Source organism: Micropterus salmoides, unplaced genomic scaffold (assembly GCF_014851395.1).
Source record: "Micropterus salmoides isolate LMB-PRFRI ecotype aquatic unplaced genomic scaffold, ASM1485139v1 Ms_hic_scaffold_13, whole genome shotgun sequence".
In the NCBI taxonomy this organism is placed as follows: domain Eukaryota; kingdom Metazoa; phylum Chordata; class Actinopteri; order Centrarchiformes; family Centrarchidae; genus Micropterus; species Micropterus salmoides.
This window is the reverse complement of record NW_024040374.1, coordinates 7,436,568-7,455,925: the sequence shown is the minus strand read 5'-3', so window position 1 is coordinate 7,455,925 and position 19,358 is coordinate 7,436,568. Positions and strand designations below refer to the sequence as shown.

The 19,358-nt window shown below is 39.0% G+C and overlaps 2 protein-coding genes across 2 annotated transcripts in view; both read right to left on the bottom strand.

Moving 5' to 3' along the window:
- Positions 1 to 9,406, bottom strand: part of ap1m3 (adaptor related protein complex 1 subunit mu 3) — a 31,829-nt gene extending 22,423 nt beyond the window's left edge. The window contains exons 1-2 of the mRNA XM_038715278.1: positions 9,195 to 9,406; positions 47 to 203 (exon numbers count right to left, since the gene is read on the bottom strand). Coding sequence (XP_038571206.1) covers positions 47 to 203; positions 9,195 to 9,236 — 199 coding nt within the window. The 5' untranslated portion in view covers positions 9,237 to 9,406. The remainder of the gene's footprint in view (positions 1 to 46; positions 204 to 9,194) is intronic.
- Positions 9,407 to 10,550: 1,144 nt separating this feature from the next.
- Positions 10,551 to 19,342, bottom strand: cunh1orf210 (chromosome unknown C1orf210 homolog). The gene is made up of 4 exons (XM_038715277.1): positions 19,172 to 19,342; positions 13,324 to 13,926; positions 12,836 to 13,030; positions 10,551 to 11,854 (listed from the first exon to the last, which is right to left on the bottom strand). The coding sequence occupies exons 2-4, from the start codon at positions 13,379 to 13,381 to the stop codon at positions 11,655 to 11,657; spliced, it is 453 nt and encodes a 150-aa protein (XP_038571205.1). The 5' UTR covers positions 13,382 to 13,926; positions 19,172 to 19,342; the 3' UTR covers positions 10,551 to 11,654.
- Between the last annotated feature and the right edge of the window lie 16 nt (positions 19,343 to 19,358).

Below are 19,358 nucleotides of genomic sequence, written 5' to 3'. Positions count from 1 at the left end.
CAGCCACAACGAAGCACATTATTCAGACATGAACTCAAATGGATACAGTAAAGGTTGCTGTGTTTGATCCACAGGAAGTGTGAGGAGCCATGGCTGACCATAGGTGTCATCTCAGCCTCCTCTTCTCTCTTCAGCAGAATGGGCATAAAGTGGTCAATCTCACTCATGTCCATGTTCCCCATGTAATTACGGCAGATTAGCACCTGAATCCATAATGTAAAGAAAACAATATAGAGACAGAAAACATTATGGAGGCACTACCTAGTCATTAAATATTGATAGCCTTTGACTGAGATATCTAACATGAGCATTCAAGTTTAAAGAAAATGTAACAAACTGTGGTTCCAACTTGAATACCTAATGATAAATGATGAACGGTCGCCAAATCAACAATAAACAGAAGCTTATGCGGACTTTAGCAAGGAACAGGTCTCGATTCTCAGGTTTGAAATTATGGTAAACAAAAAGTGTGCAAACTTCATGACATGCGGTGTACCGGTGCCCTATGTGTCTAAGGCACATACAATGCAATCGCAATATCCCTGGTTCAATTCTGGCCAGGGACGTTTGTTGCATATTTTTCCCCTTCCTGTCAACTATGGAATAAAGGTAAATGCCAAAGTAGGTTATCTTTAAAAAGTTGGAAGACATTAATTAAACCTGAGGTGCCTGTTAAGAAGAAAAATTAAAACTTAAAAATTCACTTAAACTGTAATTTGTAATGGTCAGTCCATTTCAGGAGTTATGTTGTTCAGTGTCTCCAAGCAAACAAAACAGATTCTGATGTTACCAGCAGCATGGCTATATGGATTATAATGTCAATCTGATGGTCGGTCTACCACTTTGGTTGAGACTGAAGTATCTCAACAACTTTTAGCTCAACTGCAATGAAATTTTGTACAGTAGATGAATCCTACTGATTATGGTGATTCCCTGACTTCTCCTTTAGTGCAAACATGAGGTTGACCATTGTAGTTTTGAGTGAAACAACTACTGGATGAATTGCCATTGCATTGTGTCCCTTTATTCACATTACATGAATTGTCATCCCTTTGGAGAAATTTTAACTTCTTCTAGTCTAATGCCAACAAAATGTTTAAATCTGTCCAATACTTTGGTTTATGACTAAGTAGCTGCAAAACGAAAGACATTCCCATCAGCCTCTGATGTACTTGATCTTTAGTACCAATTAGTACAAATGTTAGCATGCTAACATGCTAAATTACAAGGCTACTAGCATAAGTATATCCAGACTGCAGACACCTTCCCTTAGAACAAGACTGATGGGATTTTAAGACCGATGCAAATTTTGACATTTGAGTATTTTAAAATTCCATACTCCGATAAATCGGCAGATATTCTGTTTTTACATAACAAACATTTGTTATGTATTAGTTATGAGACCTCACCAAGACAACATGCAATAATACAGTTTAAAAATAAACTTTTTTACTGTTATAAATAGTACTTTGAACAAAAGTACAACTGAATGCGGTGTTTTGTGGTGGATTTGTAATGTTCCAGTCAAGTTTTTTGCTAACAGTAGGGATGCACCGAAATTAAAATTCTTGGCCGAAGCCGAAAGTGAATATGATGAAAAACTTTACCGAATACCGAACATTTTTTTACATTTATTATGCCTTTTTTTAACCATTGGATAAATTAAAAAGTCAAAATGGGCTATTTACTCAGTGTTTCCCACAGGATTTGGAGAGACTATGGTGGGTGGGTCTGAGGCCCGAGAGGGTTCGGTAAAGTAAATTACATGTGTCCATTTACTTTTAATGGTTTTATACTTTCTGTGAATGTAATCCAATTAATTTTATTTCCATACTGTATAGATACCTTATTTTAAAACCGTACATTGTCACATGTGGATCCTCTCGCTAAATTCATCAAGTCCAACCCAATTTGATTGAATTTTTTATTTATTTTTTTAACCTGTCCTGCCCGGCAGCCTGGTATGAGTATGAGGAGCTGGATACCATATTGTGCCAGACAGATTTTACTTTAACAAGAGAGTATTAATATACTCCTTTGTCTGTATTGTTATTTATTGAAATGTATTTGTCACCGGGAGAGACAGGGGACAGACATCCCCATGTCTGTCCCCTGGAACAGAAACACCACATAAACAGACAGTACAGAGAAAGGGCAACACCTGCAAGAGAACGGGGATGGGGGGTGGAGACAACAGGAAATAGTAGAAGGAAACACCAATTGCAGAAAGCACCAAAACCTGCAAGAGAACGGGGAGGGGGCTTGGGGCGGAGAAAAACAAACAAACAAAAACAACGAGACAACCAGCCGAACAGCAGCAATAAACAGCTGACAACTGAGAGAAATAATTAAAACGAGAAAAAAAATCAGGCAACATAAATAAACAACACAGCTCCGCCGTGAGAGCTGAAATAACAATTCATTTAAATAAGTAACTGAATGAAAAACATCAGAAATAATTCTTCCAGGGAGAACCTTTGTTTGTCTGTGTGTCTATATGTGCAACTGTATGTGTCTGAGTGCACAAGCACAGAATGCAACGTGGGTTTGTTTGGGTCAGTGACAACACGGTGGAAGACAACGCTGGGGAGATTTTTCAGTCACTCTGAAGTCTGGTCGTATTTTAGTTTTTATGAGAGTGCTGAAGAAAACTTGATTGAAGAAAATGACCTTAGAGTGAACACATGGTGAGTGAACTTTTAGCTTTGGTTTGTCTCTTTGACTTGCTGACAGCTTGTAAACTGAAGCTCTCAGTGTTGCTGCTCTTGTAAAAACGCTAAACGTAAAAAATGTTGTTGTTGCTGTTGCTGTGTGTGTCGTGTGTTGGCAGAGTCTATTCGTCCACTGCACATGATAACATGTTATACAGTTTAGTCAACCAACCAGCATATCTAGAAACGCTACAGACTCCTCTGTATTTATGTTAGTTTTTGAGCTCATTACAGTTACTATCACTGTCTAACACTGACTGATTTCTGACAGGAACCAGGAAAAGAGATCATATTTCTCCTGTTTTAGCTTCTTTGCATTGGCTTCCAGTAAAATCCAGAATAGAATTTAAAATCATTCTTCTTACCTACAAAGCTCTTAATGGTACCATCTTATCTTAAAGAGCTCATAGTACCTTACTACACCACCAGAGCACTGCGATCCCAGAATGCAGGGTTACTTGTGGTTCCTAGAGTCTCCAAAAGTAGACTAGGAGCCAGAGCGTTCAGCTATCAAGCTCCTCTCCTGTGGAACCAGGTTCCAGTTTGGGTTCAGGAGGCAGACACCATCTCAACATTTAAGAGTAGGCTTAAGACTTTCCTCTTTGATAAAGCTTATAGTTAGGGCTGGCTCAGGCGAGTCCTGAACCATCCCTTAGTTATGCTGCTATAGGCCTAGACTGCTGGGGGATTTCCTATGATAAACTGAGTGCCTCTCTCCTCTACTTTCTCTCCCTCTGTATGCAACCTCATCCCATTATTGCATGTTACTAACTCAACTTCTCCCCTTTCCGGTAGTCTTGTGCTTTCTCGTCCCTCTCCTCTCATCACTTCCTGCAGGTTTTCTGGCTCTGGATCTGTGGCTGCGGGTCACCGGCTGCCCCCTTGTTCCTGCTCGGTGCCCTCTGCTGCAACGACTATTGTTACTAGTCCTATTATTATTATTGTTGTTATTATAATCATTAGCACATTTTTACAACACCATGACAATACTGATAACCGTGATAATTTTGGTCACTATAATCGTGATATTAAATTTTCATACTGTTTCATCCCTAGTGTATATGTTTGTGTACCCCCAGTAGCCAATAGGGGTGGGAGAAAAGTCAACTCCCAGAGGAATTGCGATGCGAACCAGGGCCGACAGTCCCCCAGCCCAGCCGGAGGCATCCCCCCCTCCCCCCCCAGAGTGCAGGCAGAGTCAGCAGCCCCCGAGCTCCATAAACCCGAGGCCGGCCCCGGACAGGGGCCCAGCCCCCCCAGTCAACCACCCCCAAGGAAGAGGTCCAAAACCCACCCTGACAACACCGGCCATGTGCCCCAGGGATTCCCAAATGCCTCCACTGTGAGAGAGGCGGCAGGGGGAAGCAGAAGGAGCTTTGATAAATAATGTTGTATGTGGTTCTCGTACCAAGTACCATGAAGAATTCATAGCCTCTCTTCAGATAGGACTCTCTTTCTGCAACACTTGTCTTTGTAAAGAGAGAAAATGACAGGATAAAGTTGCTAACCTGCCTGTCAGCTCGCACTGGTCCGTTTCAGTGGTTTTACCATAAAGGCTTGAACACGTGTGGACTCCAAATTTTCGTGTGGTTCGCCTTCTCAGAAACGAGTGACAGAAACACTCAAAGTGGGTGAGACCTTTTGTAAGAAGTCAGCCACAGATGGAGTGGATGTGTTCAATTCAGCAGAACAGTGTCTGCAAATGGCGATTTTTGCATCTTTCCCTGACACTTTAAAATGCTTCCACACTGTCGACAAATGTCAGTGTATTTGTTCGGTAAAATTTATTCGGCCTTTTGACTTACTAGGCTGAACACCAAAAGTGATTTTTTTGCTGTTTTTGGGTGATTAATTTCAGTTGCCGAACATTCGGTGCATCCCTAGCTAACAGGAGAGTTGTAGAGTGGACAAACTATGCAACAACAACACTACACCAACATGAATGAAGGATCCGTCTCTTCATTTCTAATTTATTGGCTATGTAATTTATTGGCTGTGAAAACACAAATATCAATTTATTTGCAATTAGCTGATATCAGCTGATTATTATCGGCACACCAATTTATCAGTCAGTTACTTTCCCTTTCGTGTATCTTGACTTCTCTTCGTTAGTAATTTCCTACAGTTTCCTGAATGGCTTTCAACAGAACTCTAAACCTGTTAGTGATAAAAAGTGGGCGTGGGCTTATAAAGTTAGCTAGCTAGAGTCATATACTTGTGGACAAAATTGCAGCATTGCAACATTGCAACATTTACCAAAATTTACAGAAAGGTATATGTTTATACCAAATAACTGCACAATGTTTGCATATTTTTTTAAATTATTTTCAGCACATTTTAGGTCTGATCTGTATCATTGCTTAGGACAAAAACAGTAGAGGTGTTATCTTTTCACAACTGTGACTGTTATTTCTAATGAACCTACAATGTTGTTCACAGAAATGAAAAGATTAATTTCATTTAGCCCTGAGAAACCACCACGCCCTCTAATTTTAAAAGAAATGCACATCCAACAAGATGAGTCAGCAGTCTTGCTACAGCCGGGACACACAGAGTGAAGTGAAGAAAGAGATCAAAGCTTATACGCTTGAGGGATCTAGATGACACACAACCCCCCCACCCCCACTCCCCACCCACCCCAATAGAGGACTCTGTTGCACAGGGGTCACACAGGGGCATATATAACAAAGGCAGGAGGAAATAAGAAATACAAAAAGGAAATGCCAGGAAAGTAAAGTAATCTGGGGAAGGATATGAATAGGCCACTGCTCAGCTTCTGTGAGATGAGACTGAAACCACAGAGCAAAGAGTTCAGAGGTCACCAGAGAAGAGAATGAGGTATAGACAAATCATTGTATCAAAACGAGCTGCAATACTTAAGCCCCATGGAAAAGGAAAAGTATCAAGAGATCCACTTCGTAGTTCTGGGACCAAACTTTGACAGAAAAATATAGCAGCAAATTGTGCAAATTATTCTGAGCTGCAAACTTAGATGTGCCTTTATATTACTCGTCTAAAACATTGGAACCTGAATATCTCTGCGTTTGGACTGCTGGACATTCAAAATAAGCAATTTGATGACTTTATTTTGGGGTTTGACAAATTGGGAGTTTTTTTTGCTTTTAGTTGCAGCCCTTTAAAAAATGCACCATTGATAATTTAAAAATCCAAAACAAACGTAGCTGTACTCCTCCACAACACACACTGCACTGAATGACGGCCTAAAGAATATTGCAAAGGGTTAGCCTGAAACACAGAATATTGGTAATATAATGCTACCAATATATCAGTTAAGAAGATCAGGGCCTTGAAGTTGCTAGCCATGCACACTTGAAATGTTTGAGTTGGCAGAAATTATTTGTAAAGAACAACATATATTTCTGCAATACATAATTAATCAAATATGGTAACAATATCAGTGAATTCCAGTAATTGAGATTAAATCAAATACATATAGCTTAACTCTTTCTGATATATAGCAGAGTGAGTAATGGACTACTATTACTTGTATTGGACAAGAATCGCATACCCCATCTATAAGAGTCAACATATAATTGTCATGTCATGTTGCTAATACTTATTAATCCAGGTCTCATTAAATTCTACTGTGAATGTGTTACTTCCAAGTTAAGATACTATACTGTCTGATAAAATCTTATTTTGGGAAGTTGTGTTGGCATTTGCAAATACTTACTACAAATATTATTACATCTAGCCTTCATCCCCCCATAAAATTCCTACAAATGTAACCCTACATCACATTCATATATTGTATGACAAGTTGCTCAAAGGGGTTTACAAAGAAGTAAAAATACAAGACATGTTTTAGCCGCAAAGACAAATAGAAAAATGGTAGAAGGGAATGAAAAGAAATACCACTGGTGACCTTAAAAAGCACCACTCATCACTCATTGTAGGGATCTGGGGAAGTTTGTTATTGGGACACACAAGGCAATCAGTGACTGTTAACAGTGTGTGAAATCAATAGGCACCACTCGCTGCTGACCTCTAAAGGAAAATGGCTACCAGAAAAACCTTGTTGGAGTGTATCACCGCAAGGCAACCAGGAACAAAAAAAAAAGCTATTGTCAATTTGTATCACTCATCATCAGTTCGGAAAACAATCACAGCACACAGCTTAAAGAATCAGAATCAGAAGGAGCTTTATTGCCAAGTAGTGTTTTACACATACGAGGAATTTGCTGTGGTGATAAAGGTGCTACACATAGACAAACATACAGTCGACATAAATAAATGTAGAAATATATAAATATGGAACAGAAGAATTAACACACAAAAACAAAACAAAGCGCACCTAACACCGAGGCAGCTATACTTCACGCCATCTTGGCATAACTCCATTATCACTCTGAGAATCATGATGATATCTTAGAGTGACAGGGCTGTTAGGGGTTAACAGTAGCTTACTTGTAGATGAAATAATGGCACACTGAAGAAGGCAAAAAGACGCACTGAGTTGGTCCATCAATTGCAACCATTTAGCATTGTGCATGCTCACAGTGCCTCTTTTTCATAACAGCTGGGTGTTCATTGCTGCTCAACATTCCCAATTCAACTAAACCAAGACCCAACAGTTCTATGAGGCTGTACTTAGGAAAAGCGGTGCACTCACTTAAATGCTAACTTCATCGTGCTAACATGCTCACAATGACAATGCTAACATGCTGATGTTTTGCCGGTATGATGTTGAACATTTTTACCATCTTAATTAGCACTAAACACAAAGTACAGGTAAGGCTAAAGGAAATGTCAGTTAGTTTTGCAGGTAGGCTATTTGGTCATAAACCAAAGCATTGGACAAATTTAACTTTTTACCTAATGATGAGGCTAGATCATTAGTCAGGGTATCAGCAAATGTCAGTATCAATTTTTTTGGCCAGCCATAATGGTTGTTATATTTCAGCCTGGACCAAAGTGGTGGCCGGCCGATTGCAGAGGCAAACTGATGAAAATGAGACAGTCTTGGCCAATTCTGGCACATATTACACTCTAATGTTGCCGAATGTGCACTGTCCCTGACAAATAAATAACCACAAAATACAAAACTAAGAGCTGTAGCTCCTTTGGAACCAGCGCTGTGATGAAATGTGCTGCTTATTAAAAATTCTACTAGGAAGCCCTGGGAAGAAATGATGCCATGCTGATTTCAATAGTCTGACATTTCAGTCTACATAACTGGTCCATGCAGTGTGCGGTCTAGTGCCCAGGAGCTACATCTTAGAGGCGGAGTGGACCTGAGGGCGGAGAGATAAAGGGCAGACTTGGAAACTGTCTTCTGTAGCAGCTGTGTGTTTTCAACTATGTCTAGAAATGTGTGTACTGGAGTGACCCATCTACCTGTTCATATCTACAAGGTTGCCTGTAACATTGTTTTTATACCCTCTTCTGCTTTCTAGTTTAGTCGATTTTTAATTGCAGCTGATTTTTCAGGGCAGAGGGAGGGAGAGGACTGAAGGTGAAGAGCTACTGACTTGCCCCAGGGCAGAAACAGATAGATACGGAAAGAGGGAAAGAGAAAACCTTTAATCTGTACAATCAGACATCCAGGCTATGAAGGACTGATCCTCTTCCCCTATGGGTATAGTCAAGCATATAAGGCTTCTTCAGCGATTCCTTTTCTTGCCCTCAAATAAATGAACCCTGTGAGGTTTAGCCTAGATGTAAAACCTGACGAAGTCAGAAATGGGGAAAATTCCGTGTACTCTTTTATTTATCTCATTCTACAGCATATATACCTAATAACTCAAATGCATTTTGGAGAATGTTTTTAAAAATGCAGTTTCCAGATACTATTAGGGCTGCAACTGTGGAATGTTTTCATTCTTGATTAAATTGCTTGGGCTATATAGTAAATGACAATAAGAATGTCACGGAGCCTGAGGTTATGTTTTCAGATTCATTATCTGTCCCACACCCAAAGTGATTCAATTTACTATGCTATTAAAACAGTTTGTTGAAAATGAACTCACAACTTAATGCAAGCACAAATGCAAATTCCATCCACTGGTTCCACCATTGCAAAAGGTAAATATCTGATGATCTCATTGATCTCAATGTCAACATTTTGGGGGAGCTGCAAAAAGTAAAGTTTTAAACTTTGAAATTCATGTACAATACAATAGAAGCTCCATTGCTTCACAAGAACAAGCCCTCAGTCGTGTGTATACTGAACATTGGTGAAACGAGTTTGGCAAGTTGAGCTTTTCTTCCTGACTGCTCTGTCTTACAGGGCACATGCAGTAAGTAAGTTGCCTGTCTTTGCCAGGAAATGTCAGTATTCTGGCATTGGAAGGCTACAGTTCCTATAAAAACCAATACAAAACATAAATGTCCTTTGATTTTGTGACTATTCTGGACTTGATATCAGCTCACATATACACTCTTCCTGTAGCAGGTGCTTCGTTAATGCCCTTGATGTCAACTCCCCCCCTCCCCCGAAACAACAAGTCGCCACAAACTTACCTTTCCCTTCAGGTCGAGGATGAATATCGCCGACGCCGACATCTTGCTGCAGAAGAATCCTCGACAACAAAAACTAGCCTTTATGTTATGTGGGTCTACTGTAAGATATGGGTCACTTAAAGGGAATACTATTAGCTCCCATCATCCTCCTTCCTCCTCTCCTCCACTATCTTCAGTCGTTGGCGTTTCACTGCAACTCGCTGCTTTTCCGGACCGGATTGTCAAGCTAGCTGCAGTACAGGGAACACAACTTCCGGCGGTTAGGTGATGGGATTTTTACTTTAATTCACCCAAGATTACAAATGGTTTAAAGTACCTAACTGTAGGCCTATTTGAGTTATTTTTGACTTTACTTGAGTAATTCAATTTCGTTCTAGGTACCTGTTTCATTGTATGTTTAACTTTTCGCAGGTAAGATTTGACATAAAAAAATATGATTAGTTAATAAAAATATTTATTAGATGAATCCTGCAATCCACATGATGAATGCAGTTTACTTGTATTTGAGGATAACAATTGCCAGTTATAATTCACAAAAACAGATGATGCATTACTTTAAATATCACTACCAAACAGTAAATAAGTTCAAATTCGTTTTTGTTCAACCTTGAAAAGTCATAACTACACATTCATTTGTCAGTAATAACATTCAAGTAACCTATTATATATTACCATTTTGATTTCATTTTGCTGATAATACTTTTACTTGAATGCAAAATGTGTACTTTTAATTGATTCTTTATATTTTGTTGTATTGATACTTTGACTAAGGCTAGCTAGGCCTACTTTAAAGGTCTAAACACTTAATAGTACTGAGTAATCTATTTACATGTATTAATTCATTAAGAAAGACAGTAATACAATGCAATCCCTTTAGTATTTTTACACTGAAGTGGTGGGCTATATTAATAAATAATCATTTTTGTTATAGTGCTGATTTGTACGTATTTTACACACACATAATTGCTGACGATTTTAAAGTTTGCCATTTTATTTTGAAGGCGGGATCGCCATTGTTCCGGTTTTGCAAGTGCTTGTCTATGCGAACTTGACGCGCCGTGTTTCCGGGTAGGAGCCTCGCCTGACATCCTCACACAGAACTGTCAGACCGCTCTCATCAGCTGGATGGTCTCAGAGGATCCGAAATGCTCCAGGCCTCTTTTCGAGACACAGTGTCAGGCTTAATCACTGTTGTTGATACCAGTGTTGTAAAGTTTAAAAAGAAAGGTGAGTGTGATTACTCCCGTTGGTGACCAATGAAGCAAACAGCAATCAATTGCCAAATGGTGGAGACAGCTGCCGTCCTCAGAAGTTCCATGCATTGTTTGGATTTAAAAATAGACTCGACCCATGCAGTCCAGGTGACATTGTTTCAGTAACGACTGAATTTTTATTGAGGTTACACTGTTTAGGCTACAATTTCCTGACCGAACCACATGATGAGTTTACAGTAGGGGAAAACTGAATTCATGCACAGCCCCAATCTACCATTCTAAAAATAGCATGTGATGTGGAAAGTAACTAATTACAAGTAGGCTAATGCTTTGACTATAATTGATTCAGCCTACTTTTTTCATGTGGCAGTAGCTGTACCTTTTCTGAGATTAGTCAAATGTGTAAAAGACATTTCGCACTTTACTTTTGAAAAATAAAACATTTAACACAGATGCCGCAATAACACAATAAAGATTCACATTTAAATTTGCTTCTCTCTTGTAAAGCTATTGATCTGACTGAAAGAAAAGATGGTCTTCACTTTGCAGAGCATTGTGTTCTCATGTTACTTAGTTGCTACTCTATAACACTACTCTTAGCATATTTATGTAGGCTTTTAAGTAAATGCCAAATTGGTTTCCCATCATATTATATACCCATGCATACTGCATCTAAACCATTGCTTGTGTGTTGCTGACAAAACATGACCTTCCAAAGTGAAATGTTCCTGTTTACATTCAGCCCAAATCACACAGATATTTAGTTAATGTTTATGTTCATATATACAGAAGACCCTTTGTGACCCTTTTTGGTATTGAAAAAACACACACAAAAAACAGAAAATCTTGCTGTTTCAGGACATTTGATTCCTCTTATTAACACTTGCAACTAAGAAAGGTATTACTATTACTGTTGTCAATATACTGACAAAGACGGTATAACAAAAGTGACTTATGAAAGTCCTATGTATATTCTGAAATTCTCTGTAATGTATCCTCAGATCGCACATTCTTTCAACTTCTTTGTAAGTACTAATTAAGTACTACTAATTAAGTACTTTTGTGCCGCCTTAAAAATAAGACACTCTTGAGCAGTAGTATTTACAGTTTTATGCTTTCTTAGACTTAACCAATGTTTACCAAGTGGCCATTTTATGATCGACAATATGAACCATACCAAAGAAAAGGGGAGTGGAATTGGTGGCCCAAGGTGGTTTATTGCTGAGGAGATTTAGAGACAGTCCTACTAAGCGATTGTAAATTCAATTTCATCCATTTCTTCCTCTGTGTCCTCCATCTTCTCTGCTGCTCTTTCAGCCCTCGCTCTCTCACTGGCCGGGATGTAGTTGTCCTCAATGAAGCCATCATCATCCTCCTCGCTCACAGGAGGGATACAGTGAGGGTTAATTCCATGACCCCTCTGCATAGCAAATTCTACCTCCAGCCCTGGAAGCAGCAATAGAAACACAAGAGTTGTACGGCATTAGGACTAACCCTCTATTTAAAGGTAAATGCTATATGTTATTCTAACTGACTGTGTTTAGAAAAATGAAAAAATGCACAAGTGAAAACTGTAATCTGTATTGTCACATTGATGTACAGCCTGAAGCTGCTTTACCAGTGACAAATTAACTGGATTTATGTGATCAGATGAAGTTTGACAGAATGTTACTGACAATGAGCTTTTAATGATTATTGTTTTATCGGCTCACAAGCAGAGTGTGGCTTAAAAAAAATCATTATTGATGCTGTCACATTTTCTAGCTTTTAGCCAAGTGTCAGATTCTGCTTCTGAAGTGCAAAGTGTTTTTAGTCACAAAGTCTGTCTGTCTGCCATTTGGTGCTGGGCAGGTATTGTCAGTTAATCTAACCTTTTTCGCAGAAAACAGCAGGCCATAAAACTAAAACAATGAGCTCAAAGAGACTAAAATGCTCCATACGGCTAAGGGGGATTGAATAGTTGGGTGATACTTCTCTATTCTACTAAACTAGTAATTTGATTGTTGATTTAAAAATATTGTTTGACAAAGCTTAAGCAGTCGCTAAACACACTGTGGCAACACAGACACTTTATCCATGTTTTTATTTTTTTTCTGCATTCTAATATTTATTCCAGAAATAATATTGGTGCTATCTCTGTAAAACATAAAACACATCACCTCTTGTGTAACCAAAGGGAAGAGGAATTAAAAGCTTTGGTGAACTAGGAGAAGGTTGAATAGTAAAACAAAAGCTTTACATTTATTGTTTCTTATAAATTCACAAATTTATTTTGTTTAGCTCCTAAATGTTTATGTCATCATCAGTGAAGCATCACTGTTTTCAATGCTGAATACAAACATGGCTGAGTGCCAAATATAGCAGAAATTCTACATACTGTACAAAGAAAACATTTGTAAATAAAGGTATGCGGGTACAAAACCAAACCTGACGGGTCACACTGGCTAACAGTGTCTGTCTCTCTGAGCCGTGTATGCCTATAGCTGGCCAGGTAACGCCGAACCACATGGCATTTAGCCAGAAGGGTGATGAGAATTGAGACAGAGATGGCTGTGACCAGGACGGCCACCAGGAACTCCCAGTTGTGAGAGGTATTTTTGCCTGTTGGGTTTATCAACGTGTCTGCAAGAGAGAAAAATTAATCACATCATACTTCATCAGTTATGATTGTGAAGCAGCCTCCTGGTTTGATAATAAACTGGTGTTTTTATCCTTGTCATTGAGGAAAGCACCTAACCCTTTTCTCAGCTCAGTCCCAATCATTTAATTATGTATAACTTGTTTTAAGATGGCTGTCTATACCAAATATTATCCAGAATCTGATTTATAGTAAGACTGGCAAGACTGCAAGCCCATTTTTCTGAGGATAAATAAATTGTTTCTGTTTGGCATTGCAGATATAAGTGAATTCTTACCATTTTGCGTCTCTGTTGGTGTAGCTGTAGAGGTTATGCCCTTTGATGAGGGTTCCATCTGGCTTTGCTTTTGTTTGTGCAGTCTCTTTTGGGGTGTGACTTCTTCTGTGTGGCTCAGTTTGCCTCTTGTTAGATAAGACCTGTCTCTTGCTTTGGGGCACCATTAACTCTAGCATGAAACCATGGATCATGTGTATATTTCACACATATGTCAAAGAACAGTTCGTTGTGACCTGCTTTCTATAATATCCAGCAGACTCTTGCCTCCTGTAACTGAAGTTGCAGAGAAGGTTTAAATTCCTTTACCAACCTTCCAATGTGCAAAGCTGGTCAGTGTTGTTTTGTCTTCAGCAGGTAAAAAATAAATGGGATCTAAGGGAAATGTTGCAGGGCAGGCATCTCCCCAGATGAGGGAGGTAGTAATCTGAAAGATTTCTGTTGACCAGGAGGGAGTTAAACCATCAGAGCTCCACTAGGTGGCAAGGTTGAGTGACAGGGGAGTCATCGGTTCAGTAATAAGTGAAAGGTGTGGGCAGCGGTAGAATCCTATGTACATATGAGTTGCAATATGAGCCAGCGATCTCTTGCTGCAGTGAAATGAGGCTTTAGAGAAAGTGTGAAAGAGAAATAGAGAATTAAATCAGTATGAAAATTTAAATTTTACACACTTGCCTGCAAAGGCAAAAAGAAAACATATCAGCTTTTTCAGTTATGTTGAATATCAGTAAACCACAATGCTCCTATATCCCATGTGCATTATGGCTTTGAATTCTTTTGGACTCTTTGTGCCAGTAAATGCATATTTCATAACTGAGCCACACAAAAAGAACATGAACAATCAAATGACCTAAATATTTCACTTAGTATGTATGAAGAGTGAGCGAGTCATCAGAAGAAATAGACGCTGCCTGGATCTTTTAAATCCAGAAATCATAATTGAGTACAAGCTGTCAGGAGCTCAGGAGGATATCATGCACAACAGGAAAAGTGTGTCGCAAATAGGAAGTCCCACATACTGTAGGACCTTCCTCAGTGGGTCTAGCTGACACAAAACACTGGTAAAATGTTTGTGTTAATGTGTGTGTGTGTGTGTGTGTGTGAAAGAATATGACTACCAGAATATGTGCTTCACAGCTAACAACAATAATCAATGATTCTCAGAGGACAATAAAAAAAGTCTACTGGACATTATTTCTTTAGAACAACAACTTTAAAAGCTTTTCAGTAAAATTGACGTGACACATGGCCAACATATAAAGGCACCATCAAAAATGACCTACATTAGGTTTTGAAGGACAACTTCAACATTTTGCTTAGTCTGCCAGTCCAAGACTGGAAAAAGGGGAAAACAGCTAGCCTGGCTCTGTTGAAAATAGGGCTGGGGAATAAAACAATGTTGATAATTACTGCAAAAGGTGTTGGTAGGTGCCAGGCTAGCAATTTCTCCTTGTTTCTAGTCTATGTGCTAATCTAAGCTAACTTGCTATAACTCTATATTTACTTACAGACATGGGAGTGGTGTTGATCTCATGTAACTCTTCACAAGAAAGCAAATAAGCGTATTTCCCAGACGCTAAACATTCTCGAAAACTCACCAAAACTTTGCACACAATTCAGGCGTGGCAAGGCCCATACAGAGCAGCCTCTGGACAAAGTTTCACCTACAGGTACGTGTAAGAAATTTCTGTGGTACAAAAAAGCCTCTTGGACCCATAGCCTAAACCGAACAGGAAGTTGGCAATTTAGGATTTAATGGTAATTTTTGACGATTTACACACTTTGTACTTTAACAAACTCCTTCTAGGGAATTAGTCTGATCGATTTAAAATTTTTGATGTGCAGTCTAAACCCATTGACGATTAGTTGTACTGACGGTTGTACTGATAACGGTTATTATCAGTCGACCAGTTTGCCCATGGCGTGTCACCAAAAATCGATGATTCGCCGTGAAACAGGAAGTTGTTAAAACGTCTGTGAACATCCTCAAATCTGCACCAAATTTGATATGTATAATAAGAGTCCCACCCTGAACACACCCATATGCCAATATTCACTCAAAGTCATAGTGCCACCCGCTGGCAACAGGAAATTACACATTTTACTCTGTCATGTACTACTCCGAGCAGGTTTGCCATATCAACTTCAAAACTGTCCCAGAAAACCCTTAACACGTGGACGAAGCCATGTTTAAAAAATGCCGTGGTGGCAAAGTTCCACGCTTCGCCATGACACAGGAAGTTGTTGTAACTTGACTGTACATGCTCAGATCTGTACCAAAGTTTACACATTTAATAAGAGTCCCGCACTGAACACAATGTACATGCCGACATTCACCTACAGTCATAGTGCCACCTGCTGGCAACAGGAAATGACCTTTAATGAAGCAGCCCCCGCAGCACGTTTCACCTACATGTATGAAATTTCTGTGGCACAAAAAGCCTCTTGGAGCGATGCCCTAAATCCAACAGGAAGTCGGCCATTTTGAATTCTGTGCCCATTTTTGGATAATTTAAACACTCTGCACCAAACTTTAAGTGCTTGATAACAGTCACGCCCCAAACACATCTACACGCCAATATTCAGTTATAGTCGTAGTGCCAAGTCCTATGTAGTGCCACAAAGGAGACAGAGGAAGTGATGATTAACACCTTTGTGCAGCGTCGGAAGTGCGTAGCAGAGCTCCAGAATCTGCACCGTGCCCGCCTCACACCTTGACGCAATACATGTGCGAGGGCCCACCCAACGCTACTTGCTGCTTTAATTTAGTCCTTGGTTTCAGTCTGATAGTTGTATGACTCTACACTTGCAGAGATATTTGTGAGTGAGTGTGATGGTGTTCTGAATGCAAATACAAATATGTTATTCATAGAAACCTGTGGTTGAAAGAGAGAAAACCTTTGCATACAGCTATTTGCATATTTGTCAGATATTTTTCATGCATAAGTCTACATTGTTGGCTGCCTGTGTTTACAGTAGAGCTGTGAGGATGCAGTCAGACGAGTTTAATATGCCATGCTAGCACCTGTATTTTTGACCTGTATTGTTTACTTTAAGATGTTCAAGGTCATAGTAAAGGACATAGAAGTTGGATTTTTTTCATAGATTTGGATTTGATACATTTAATTGTCTCTGTTTTCATGTTGCCATGCTAGCGGTTTCCCCCTGCTTCCAGTCTTTGTGCTAAGCTAAGCTAACTGGCTGCTGACTATAGCTAACTTCATATTTACCGTACAGGCACAAAAGTGTTATTGATCTTCTCATCTAACTCTAGGCAAAAAAGAGAATGACCATATTTAACCATATCACTATAACCAAAAATCTCAAAGAATTATCTTAATAGGAAATAGTGAACTTGTGAATTAGTTGAAAATATTAAAGTTGATTATGTCTACATGTTTTGACAAATGGCCAATCTTGCAGAAGGATAAATTCCTAAGAGTAGGTTGCAATTATGTTTCACCCTCTGAAATAACTGTCTTGACAAGCAAAAGTAATTCAGTATCTCATTCACATTTTCTTTCTCCAAATTGTGGTTTTTGCGTTATTTTGCCATCTTTGTGTGCATAATTGTGTATCTCTCTCTTTCTTGGCTTTGAGGTGATTTTTCACAGCCTTCTCGTCTTCTACTGCTGTTCTCTTTGGCAGTGTTGGCTGTAAACACACCAACAGGGTTGCCTTTATCTCTTCCTGTTCTGTCCTCACACAACCAAAGCAAAACAAAATATACACACAGTATGCTAGCACAGGACCGGGAGCAATAGGAGGGAAGCCTGGGAGTGAGAAATATATGTGTGTCAGATGTGTTTGTGAGCTCTACTGTGCACTGCTACTGTACATTGGTTTATGTTTGTACGTGAATATGCACGTGAATGAGGCTACATTTGCATCTTTGTCTGCAGTAGTCTGTGTTTGAATAACATTCTCAAAGAGAGGAGTTTTTCTCAGTCATTCTTTGTTTCAGTGTATGAGTTGATATCAATTTATAGACACTAATGATGGCCAGGGGATGTAAAATGTTCATTCTATCATCAAACTGAATTAAACATCAAAATTATGGTTCTGCTCATGAAGTGTGATCACATTCCTTTGAACAGACAAATTAACTGTAAGCTATTTTATGATTTGAAATTTGATCATGCTGGCTGAGATGTCAGCTTATACAGTGGTTAAGAGGACAGCTCTTAAGTAAATTTTGAGGTACTTGTACTTACAAAATGCAGTTAAAAATTTTTTTTATTGTTAAAAATAGTATTTTGAACAAAAGTACAGCCAATTGCTGTGTTTTGTGGTGGATTTGCTCCAAACGTGTGTTGCCAACAGGGGAGGAGCAACACTCATAACATGATTGAAGGACCTGGCTTCCGTTTCTCTGTTTTGATTGTAATTTATCAGCTGCTATAAACACAGATACTGGTTTATTTGCAGTGAGGTCAATATTGGCACACTGATTTATTGGTTGCCCTCTAATAGTTGCCTGTTCTGTTTTGTGACCACTTACACAAACGAAGAGCCTGCTTGTGGCCCCTCGTCACATTGTAGATGACTATGAGATGTTAGCAATGTCACCACTAACCAATTTTTCCAGGTTTTTTTGATGGTTATAAGGGCCAAAGGATCCAGTATTTCACCAAGAAATACAGAAAGATCTAAAGAAATTTGTTTAGGAGAACCTTCTTTTTTCTTCTTTCCTGCCCTATTTAATCATCTTGCAAACCCTCAGATTTCTTGTGATCCACTGAAGAGTCAATGGTTGAGAATCACTCAACTATACCAAATTGTAGATCCGTTGACTAGCTCCACCTCGACCAGCTATGATAGTAAAATGCTACTGATTAATGTAACAGTATAAACTTTCTAATAATGTAATAAATACTAATATATCTGTCTTGCACGCAATGCATTAGATTCATATAACGTATCACCCAACTCATACTTCACTAAGCAAACATCTCTCTCCCTGGCTAAGATAATCATGGCTATTCATACATCATAGAAAATCAAAGAGCTGTCCTTCAGTTGACCCTCACCCCAACAATCCACAGAGCAACAAGCAGCAAGCTTCCCTCTTTCCCTCTTATCTTCCTGCCAAGATCTGTATTTTTGTCTTGCTTTGAAAATGTGTGGAGGAGTCAGCCTGTGCCATTGTTTGTCGAGGATAATGGCATAAGGTCTGATGAGTTCAAAAACAGCTTGCAGAGACATTGTTTATGAGCATGACACTGTAATTCAAGCTCATAGAACCTCTGTAAAATATTTTGGTATGAAAACTACACCTTTGAATAATGATAAACCTATTGTACATTTTTGCAAGGTTATAATAGCTTATGCAAAGTGCCATAAAATGTCATGTTTGGTTTTGTGTCAACAGAAACCACGGTGACAAAATGGATGAAAGTCAATCTTAAGGCTAATACAACAACACACTACATAACCTGCATTAATGCTAAATGAACAGTTGTAATTTAGTGATAATGGTGCGTTACTGTTTTGGGTGAAAACAGCAAGTGACCAACATACAACAGGTGCAGGAAATTATATCAGTGTTATATCAAGTCAGTCAAGTGGATTTTACTGGCAATGCCTTTTGCAGTCTGTACCCCTTTTTAGTCAAGACCCAAAGTAAACCTTGACTCTACACTTTTTGGAATTTTTAACTAACACATTTTAAGCACATTGTTACATTTTAGTACATTATTTGGTACTTATTGCTTATCAGTGTACATGATCAGCTATTATCCAACAATCAAATCAAGACAGTCATGTGATCTTTACATAGTGCAACACAGTCTGTAGACGAGACTGTCAAAGCTCACACTTTTAGAAGACCAGCTGTCCTTTCCAGTCTTACCTGGCTGTGTAGTTTCCTCTAACTTCAGCAAGTTCACCTGCTGTCTGTCCACGCTCACATTTCACATGAGCCTTAACTCATTTTTTTTTTCTTTGTCTGTAAAATGGAGAAATGTTGTGCAAAGGTTGGAGAGGTGTGCTCTGCAGCTGCTTCCCAGAAGGACAAGTTAATGGGTAACTTTGTTACT

Excerpts from the sequence above, each read along its gene's own strand:
- cunh1orf210 (XM_038715277.1), bottom strand. The coding sequence starts at position 13,381 with ATGGAACCCTCATCAAAGGGCATAACCTCTACAGCTACACCAACAGAG. Across the intron at positions 13,031-13,323 it reads ACCAACAGAGACGCAAAATG|ACACGTTGATAAACCCAACA; the intron begins GTAAGAATTCAC and ends TCTCTCTTGCAG. Across the intron at positions 11,855-12,835 it reads TAGCCAGTGTGACCCGTCAG|GGCTGGAGGTAGAATTTGCT; the intron begins GTTTGGTTTTGT and ends TGCTGCTTCCAG.